At 31.3% G+C, this 9,508-nt stretch overlaps 1 protein-coding gene across 1 annotated transcript; it reads left to right on the top strand.

Moving 5' to 3' along the window:
• Nucleotides 1-1,121: 1,121 nt before the first annotated feature.
• On the top strand, nt 1,122-9,276 carry CUL4 (cullin4). Its single transcript, XM_079059161.1, has 17 exons — nt 1,122-1,616; nt 3,099-3,214; nt 3,541-3,887; nt 4,237-4,417; nt 5,233-5,355; nt 5,453-5,740; nt 5,884-6,009; nt 6,244-6,345; nt 6,439-6,492; nt 6,582-6,688; nt 6,780-6,840; nt 7,291-7,422; nt 7,496-7,633; nt 7,720-7,800; nt 7,928-8,008; nt 8,119-8,199; nt 8,960-9,276. Exons 1-17 carry the CDS (start codon nt 1,247-1,249, stop codon nt 9,071-9,073), a joined length of 2,502 nt encoding a protein of 833 aa, XP_078915287.1. The 5' UTR covers nt 1,122-1,246; the 3' UTR covers nt 9,074-9,276.
• Nucleotides 9,277-9,508: the final 232 nt, after the last annotated feature.

The raw sequence follows: 9,508 nt of genomic DNA, 5'->3' as shown, positions 1-9,508 counted from the left end.
CCTTGCTGCAAACATGAGGCTACGCCTCATGCTCTGGAGTCACTCCAGACGAACCTCCATGACCACATGGACTGAGTATAGAAATCAATAGATTTTAGTGCATGTTCCTTGATTTATGATCAAAGTAGCCAAATTTATTATGATTTGGGGATGTTGGAACAAAATAAAATATACGGTGGATTTTCTTTATGGAATTGAGTAACAGTATCATAATATGAGTATAGAAATCAATGGATTTTAGTGCATGTTGCTAACTAGTGAGGAACAAGTGTTGTCTTTATGAAGATTTGATTAAACTTAAGGTTATACAAAATAGTGATGGTTTTTTGTTATAGATAATCAATATGTGGTTACTAATACATTATCATAAAGGAATGAAAGAGTCATTATAATAATCATCATTTTTAATCATGTATTGCCTTAATAATCATATTTGAAAAGTATGTGGATCACACACTTAAGAGTGACAAAGTCTTGGGAGATTGAATAGTTTTTATTTGTATGTTTATAAAGTATTCGAGTATAAGTCAAAAATGGCTACTATGACACACATTAGACATATGAGATAAACCATATACATATTGCATTTATGTAAATGTTTTATTATTTTTGGAGTGTATAATTATTATAAATAGTTTTAGAATTCTATTTTTTAAAGAAGAAATGCATACATAAGTATTAAAATCATATCAAGTGAGCAATAATATAATAATAAAGACCCAATCAACCTCAATTAAGTGTTTGATTTGATTATGATCAATCAATCAACCTCAATTAAAAGTTTTACTAACGATTTTATTTGAGTGTATAATATTTCCATAAAGTGGTGATGATAACAAATCTAGTATTGATTTGGTAGCTTAATTCCGTTTAATATCCTACCATTATCTGATAAGTTATTAAGTAAGTCGAACGCAAGTCGGATAATATGAGTTTTGAATATTTTACATTATGGAATGCACACTTTCTTAGAATAAAAATAGATAGTTACAAACCAAACCAATGTTTTCTTAATAAAAATGGAGATAGATTTGGTTTCAACTTTCAATTAAAAATAAAAATAAAACTTTTTCATCATTTTGTATAGAATAAAATTTACCCTAAATTAAAGACATATGGTTTAGTGTGTTATTTTGTAACTCATCTCTCCGTCTCCACCTTCTTCCCCCTCTTCATCCCCTCCATATATATTCGCATCTCTATCTGTTTCTCTTACAATACAATGAGTTTTTGATTTCAATTTCATATGTCGCAACCCAACACTAGTACCTCCAACAACAACCGTAAGCGCTCATCTACCACCTGCACATCTCCACAACCACCCACCACCACCACCACAACCGGCGGCGACAGCGGCGGCGGCGGAGGAGCTCACTTCTTGGCGATGAAGAAGGCCAAATCACAGGCCGTATCTTGCTCTTTGGACAACAAAAACGGCTTCCAGCAACATCAATTTGATAATAATCCATCTGCCGAACCTTCTTCCATGATCGAAGATCCCACTGAAAACGATGCTGGACGCGCATCCTCTGCTGGTGGATTCACCGCCAATTTGGCTCGTAAAAAAGCAACGCCTCCTCAACCAGCTAAGAAGCTCGTAATCAAGCTACTCAAAGGTCCTCGATTTAATCTCTTACCTAACTCGCACTCTTACTTCAATCTCTGATATATATTCGAAATTGATACATCTAATCTGCAGGAAACCTTCAAATTTGCTTTATAATTTTTGTTTCTTTTGCCGAATTGGAAGTATAGGGTTTTGGATTTATGGGTTGATTTATGTATCATCTGTCAATGATTATGTGGGTTTTAGCTGAAATTGAGGAGCTAAATACTTCCTCAACTCTGTAGGTTTCAGTTCATTATCATTTTCATGATATTTCTGTTGTCTGGATTAGGTTTTAAGGTTCTGCTGTTTATCTTTGTCACTAACATCATTTCAGAAATTTCCTCCCTTTTCATCTATATGCTCCTATTGTATCACAGAAATAGACACTCAAATCACTCTATTACATGAACAACACCCAACATTTAGATGTCTATTGAGAAGAATTTAATCTTGTAGATGGAAAGATCAACTTAAAAATGGCTTATTTTGTACATTCAAAAGATATTGTATCTAAAACCCTAAAACAATTTTGAATATTTAATGAATGTAGGAACTCTTTACATTAAAAGCATATGAAATTTACTATGCATTTACCTTAAGTATATAGTTGGGTTTCTTTTTTCTCTCTTCTTAGTTCATATAATGATGTCCAAAAATATGTTATTGGGTGTTGCATTTGTAGCTCGGATGAACTTGGGCAACTGCACACTTTCTCATTCATGGTTCATATATGTACCTATCCACACATCATTGATGGTTGATTTTTTACTTTTCTCAAATGAACCTGTCTGAATAGAAACTTAGATATGGAGTCATTATTATTCCAGCTTTATGAATAAAATTTTAAGTTCAGTAAATGATATCCATGGATTACTTTTTACAATGCAGTTTTTATCTTTATCTATCTGTTTATTATAATTGTATTCTGTTATCTTAATCAGTTGAGGGCAAGTCGTTTTAAATTGTTTGCAACTCTTTTTTGAGCATGGTCTACTTGATTCATTTCTCACCCTTTTTTTAAAGAACCTCGACTCTTTATCAGCAAGTTTTTATTTTATTTTATTTTACACAGCTCAAGGGCATGAAAAAGCTATTTTCTTTGTTTGTTTTTAAATTAAAAAATGAGGACAAAGAAAAAGAATAAAGAAAAGTTCTGTGACATGTAATGTAAATTTCTCATAAAGCTACACTACTGTTTACAGTTTATCATCCTTATTCCCAAACATGACACCTCTACCTTGATCCATTATCTTGATGGCATGCATCAATGTTATCCCTTAATAAGAATTTCCATTTAATTTATATATCTTAATTATCATTTAAAACCAGTTAATGACTCTACACCAGTTATTCCCACTTAATCTAACAATTACAAGCTCTTTTAAGCATTTTACTCATGGTGCTCTACAAGTTTTACTCTCTTTTCATTTTCCTTTTCCAGATTTTATGGTATATAAACTTTTTTAAAATGTTGTATTTTCTCTTAAAGCCAAGCCAACTTTACCAACAAACTTTGAGGAGAACACATGGGCAGTCTTGAAGTCAGCCATTAGTGCCATATTCTTGAAGCAACCAGATCCTTGTGATTTAGAGAAGCTTTATCAAGTGAGTGCTTCTACATGATTCTTCATTAGGGTTTATGTCATAAATCACCATCAAAGTATTTCCCATTTACCCTTTTCACCATTCAGGAAACAACTTAATGTTTTGTGTTTATTTTTACAATTGAAATTGTAATCACCTGTTTTCCAAGTGTTCTTCCTACATGGCATCATCCACGTGGCAAATGGGAAAAACTTTTATGTTAGTCCCAATCTGTTTATTAGGATTTAATGATGACTAATCTTGTAATAATCTGATCATGGAGCATCTGCCTATCTTATAACAAATTCAAAATACATTTGTTAATTAAATTTTGTTATGAATAACAGGCTGTGAATGATCTTTGTCTCTACAAAATGGGGGGAAGTCTTTACCAAAGGATTGAAAGGGAGTGTGAAGCCCATATATCTGCTGCTTTAAATTCATTAGTTGGGCAAAGTGAAGATCTTGTGGTGTTCTTATCACTTGTGCAGAAAACATGGCAAGATTTTTGTGATCAAATGTTGATGATCCGTGGTATAGCATTGTATCTTGATCGTACCTATGTGAAACAAACTCCAACTGTAAGATCATTATGGGACATGGGGCTTCAACTATTTAGGAAGCATTTATCTCTAGCTTCAGAAGTTGAACATAAAACAGTATTTGGCCTTCTCAAAATGATAGAGAGTGAGAGGTAAATTCCCATATCTTTTCACCAAATGTTCTTACACTTCAATTTAAGAACATGGTTGTTTCATACTTCTCATATACACTTCTGATGTTTCCTTTAAGTTGAAACAATAGGTTACTATTACTATATTTTAAGGCAGAATTATGAAGGGCTACATTGTAAATTTTCAATCTAGTCCCAAGATGACATGGGAAACAAACACCCTTTTGGCCATGTAATCAAAATCAACCAAAATGTAACTATGTAGCTTCTTGTACCCTTTTCAAAATATAACTATGAGAGGAAAACAAGAAGTAAATCTGATTAATCATGCATGAAAATGACTAATATGCCCTCATTTTTCACTTGGCAGATTAGGTGAAGCAGTTGATAGAACACTCCTTAATCATCTTTTAAAGATGTTCATTGCCTTGGGAATTTACTCTGAGAGTTTTGAGAAGCCATTCCTTGAATGCACATCAGAATTTTATGCTGCTGAAGGAGTAAAATACATGCAATACTCGGATGTTCCAGATTATTTAAAACACGTGGAGGTTTGTATTATTCTTCTCTTTCCTTTATAAAGTTTATGTGCCAGGTGTAAATGGCAATGATATTCAGTATTTCAGTCAGTAGATTATTATCTAAATCAGGGTTAAATGTGTATTTATGCAACAATGTTTCATTTCCCTCCATTTGATGCAGTTTAGTGGCTTTCATACAAATAATGCAACAAAGTTTAATTTTAGGACTAAAAGATGCAATATTTTATCAGTAACATGTGTAACTGGTTGAAACATGAATTGGTGAAAAAAGTGAAACATTGTTGAATAAATTGGTGAAAAAAGTGAAATATTGTTGTGTAAATTGGCAAGTGAAACATTGTTGCATAAATAAGCATTCATGGAATGAAACATGGTTTCATATTTAAATTAGGGTTAAATGCACATTTATGCAACAACATTTCACCATTTTTCCCAATGTATGAAACAAAATGGGTTTTTATACAAAAATATGCATCAAAATTTAAATTGTATGACCTAAAGAGCCAATATTTTATTTCGTAAACTGTGTAAAAATGGTTGCATAATTCATGTCAGTTGTATAAGACTATAAGTTGGTAAAAAATTGTGAAACATTGCTGCATAAATTGGTGAAAAAAGTGAAATATTATCGCATCAATTGGTAAAAAAGTGAAACTATGCTTCCATATTTTGGTCCTAGAATGAAATATGATTCCAAATTTCATCTAAATAACCACTTTGTTGCATATATTGCCCAAAATATGAAACTATTTTGAATGAATGAAAGACAGATTTGCCCTTACCATTTATTTTCATTTATATCCATGTATGATGTATGATTTCAGGTAAGGTTGCATGAAGAACATGACAGGTGTCTACTCTATCTTGATGCTACTACAAGAAAACCTTTGGTAGCAACTGCTGAAAGGCAACTCCTTGAGCTCCATATTTCTGCAATACTCGATAAGGCATCAATACTTTTTCATTCTCTCTCTTCAGTTTTCAATCTTTCTTTCCATTACTATTTCTTGCATTGAACCCTAATTTTAATTCCACCATTAACAGGGTTTCACAATGTTGATGGATGGGAATCGAACTCAAGATCTTAGAAGAATGTATACACTTTTCCACAGAGTAAATGCCCTTGAATCCTTAAGACAAGCTCTTAGCTCATACATCAGAAAAACAGGTCAAGGTATTGTGACAGATGAAGAAAAAGACAAAGACATGGTTTTCTCCCTTTTGGAATTCAAACTCTCTCTTGATAAAATATGGGAAGATAGTTTTTCAAAGAATGATGTTTTTTGCAACACAATTAAAGAAGCCTTTGAACACCTCATCAATCTACGCCAGGTATACCATATTTTATTTCATCATCATGTTCATTTTATTCATCTCCAATTTAGGGTTTTGTAAAAGTAACAAATATAATTATAAATGTGTTTGTTATATATATATATATATATATATATATATATATATATATATATCTGTAGAATCGTCCTGCTGAGTTGATTGCTAAATTTTTGGATGAGAAATTGCGTGCTGGAAATAAGGGTACATCTGAGGAAGAATTGGAGGGAACTCTTGATAAAGTTTTGGTTCTTTTCAGATTTATACAGGTACCTTGATTGCTAATATTATGATGCAACATATAGCAATGTACTTTTATTGATTTGTTTATTATAAGTTTATAACAAATCATTAAATTGTTAAAAGTATAATGCTATTATTTTGTAGCAGAAAAAAAATGAACGTATAGTTATAGAATACACAAAAATATTTCATTTAGTCTTTTTCTTTGCTGATTTGTGTAAAAAAAAACTCTTCATTTTTTTATATATGTTGTGATGTAGGGTAAGGATGTGTTTGAAGCATTCTACAAAAAGGATCTTGCAAAAAGGCTTCTTTTGGGAAAGAGTGCATCTATTGATGCTGAAAAATCTATGATCTCCAAGGTTCCCAAACTACCCTTTTCACCTGCTGTCTTAAATCTTAATCAAATGCATTTTATGTTTATAAATTAATCTTAAAATTATCATTTTTTATAGTTGAAAACCGAATGTGGTAGTCAGTTCACCAACAAGCTTGAAGGAATGTTCAAGGTTTGTTTCTATATCTTCTAAGTAATTACAAATTTGCCCGAAAATATGTCTTTAAGAAAATCATTTATCTTTTTAATTTCATTTTTTAGGACATAGAGTTATCGAAGGAGATAAATGAATCTTTCAAGCAATCATCTCAAGCAAGGACGAAACTACCCTCGGGAATTGAAATGAGTGTCCATGTCTTAACAACTGGGTATGTTTGTTTTATAATTATTAATTAATAAATATGACTCAAAATCTGCTTTTTAAGTGCTAAATAAAGTAATATGGAAAAATAAATTCAGGTATTGGCCAACATATCCACCAATGGATGTCCGCCTTCCCCATGAACTCAATGTTTATCAGGTATGCCATGAAGGAAAGATGATTTTAATTTAGAGTAAATTACATTTTTGGTCCCTGAATATAGTTGATTTTTTCAGTTTTGGTCCCAAAAAGTTTTCTCTTGCAATTTTGGTCTTTATATGCAAAATTAACTATACTCAGGGACCAAAAACGTAACCTCATATAAGGAACATAATTACAAAAACAAATTTTGAGACCAAAGTTGCAAAAATCAGCTATACTCAGCGACTAAAAATGTAATTTATGATTTTTCATTATGCAACTATTTTGGTTATTATTTGAGCTTTTTTTGTAATGCTTTTGGTCCCTGTTTCTGGTAAAATGAATAACTTTTTAGGACCATAATTGCAAAAATCAACTATACTCAGGGACCAAAAATGTAAATTATGCTTTTGTTATGTTGAAACTATTTTGGTTTACAATAAGCTGAAATTTGTATGATTTTTACAGGACATATTTAAAGAGTTTTACTTGAGCAAATACAGTGGTAGGCGATTAATGTGGCAGAATTCATTAGGTCACTGTGTCTTAAAAGCAGAATTTCCAAAGGGCAAAAAAGAACTTGCAGTTTCCTTATTTCAGGTTTAAGTTTTTTCTTCTTTTTTATTTTTTATTCTCTGATTATATAAATGGTGGATTTTATATGATATTACAGACAGTTGTTTTGATGCTGTTCAATGATGCACAAAAGCTTAGTTTTCAAGATATTAAGGATGCTACAAGCATTGAGGACAAAGAACTGAGGAGGACTCTCCAGTCTCTTGCTTGTGGAAAAGTCCGTGTCCTTCAAAAGGTAGTTGTTACTTGTTCTAACTCAAGGGCATTTATGTCTTTTTTGCACACAGCCTACCAACTGATAATGTTTGATGTTTTTCTCAGATTCCAAAAGGGAGGGAAGTGGATGACAATGATTCCTTCATGTTTAATGATGTATTTACTGCTCCTCTTTATCGTATAAAGGTGAGACCAATTAAAAAACCATACGCTAAAGCTAAAGTAGTTGTTTGGTATGATGGAATGGAATGACTCATTCCATTCCCTTGCTTTTTTCATTATTCCATTCCATTCCATGTGTGTGTGTGTACAGGTCAATGCTATCCAATTGAAAGAAACTGTGGAAGAAAATGCAAGCACCACAGAGAGAGTTTTCCAAGATCGTCAATATCAGGTCCAATATCTTATTATTAATTTATTATTATTGGTATTTAGAAACTTTAAATTTTTTGTGACTATAACCACAAATTATTTATTTATTTATTTATTTTGAATATATTGCAGGTTGATGCTGCTATTGTTCGGATTATGAAAACTAGAAAAGTTCTGAGTCATACTCTTCTGATAACTGAACTCTTTCAGCAGGTAAAATCATTTTCTTTAGAGTAAGTTACACTTTTGGTCCTTGAATATAGCTGATTTTTGCAATTTTGATCCCAAAATGTTTTCTCGTGCAATTTTGGTCCCTGTTTCAAGTACTACTTTCTACATTTTTGGTACCAAAATTGCAAAATCAGTTACTCAGGGATCAAAAGTAGTCATTTTACTTGTAACATGGCCAAAAAGTGTTGCAAAAACCAAAACTGCAAGGAAAAAATTATTGGGGGCAAAATTGAAAAATTCAAGTATACTCAGGGACCAAAAATGTAATTATATTGGGATAAAAAACTACAATGGTAATAAAAAAAAAGGTTAGTATCATAAAAAACCTTATATATTGAGTTTCTTTCTGGATTAAACCTCAACCTTATTTTATTTTATGAAAAAAACCTTGCATTTTTTCATTTTGTCCGAAAACACACTCAAAAATTTTTCCCCAAAAACCCTCACATTTGACAAGTTTTTTTTTTTGGAAAAAACTGCCAAAAGAGCCAAATCGAAAAAAATGGAAAAATGAAAGGTCTTTTTCAGAAAAAAAATATAGTTGAGGTTTAATCTGAAAAAATACAAATATATAAGGTCTTTTATGATATTAAGTTATTAACCGTAAAAAAACCTGTATACTATTTCTAACCCTTTTATAATATCATATCAGGGCCACCGTTTTATAGAGATTTAGCTACTAAACTATTTATTTATTTTTATTTTTTTAATCAATTATTAACATTAATTTTGATTGGAACAGCTAAAGTTTCCAATAAAACCAGTCGATTTGAAGAAGAGGATTGAAAGCTTGATTGATAGGGAGTATTTGGAGAGAGACAAGAGCAACCCTCAGATATACAATTATCTTGCATGAATCCATCCAATCCAAATCAAATCAAATCAAATGAAAACTTGTTTGTTTTTTTTATCAAAGGAATACATTTTCCTTGGTCTGTTTATGTACAGCGATAGCTTTTGTTTTTAATTGTAAAGTCTAATTTGCGTTGTGCTTTTCACCTTATATTCAGAGTTCCTTACTACTATTATTCTCATTTCTTAATCCAACTCTTTTGCCCTTATCGGATTTTTAAAACACATGCAAAACTTATCTTACATTTAGGCTAAATCCATGAAAAACATCAAGAGAATCAAACTCTTAACTTAACCACTTGAAATCAAAGGTAAATTTCATTCATATTACTAACATTGGTTTGGGTGTTTATAATGATATGGTTTTAGCTTATTGATGGAAGAAAGCTTAGTAATATGATGAAATGAGGTTAATAATCATGTTCTTGAGTATTATATA

Source organism: Lactuca virosa, chromosome 7, assembly GCF_052849685.1.
Source record: "Lactuca virosa cultivar CGN04683 chromosome 7, Lactuca_virosa_CGN04683_v6, whole genome shotgun sequence".
Taxonomy (NCBI): Eukaryota; Viridiplantae; Streptophyta; class Magnoliopsida; order Asterales; family Asteraceae; genus Lactuca; species Lactuca virosa.
Note: the sequence above shows the minus strand (reverse complement) of the source record. Positions and strands in the feature narration are given on the sequence as shown.

What these genes read in the sequence shown, in the direction of transcription:
- CUL4 (XM_079059161.1), top strand. Translation starts at nt 1,247, where the DNA reads ATGTCGCAACCCAACACTAGTACCTCCAACAACAACCGTAAGCGCTCA. An exon ending in CGTAATCAAGCTACTCAAAG is followed by an intron (nt 1,617 to 3,098) that starts GTCCTCGATTTA and finishes TTTCTCTTAAAG; the next exon opens with CCAAGCCAACTTTACCAACA. An exon ending in AGCTTGAAGGAATGTTCAAG is followed by an intron (nt 6,493 to 6,581) that starts GTTTGTTTCTAT and finishes TTCATTTTTTAG; the next exon opens with GACATAGAGTTATCGAAGGA.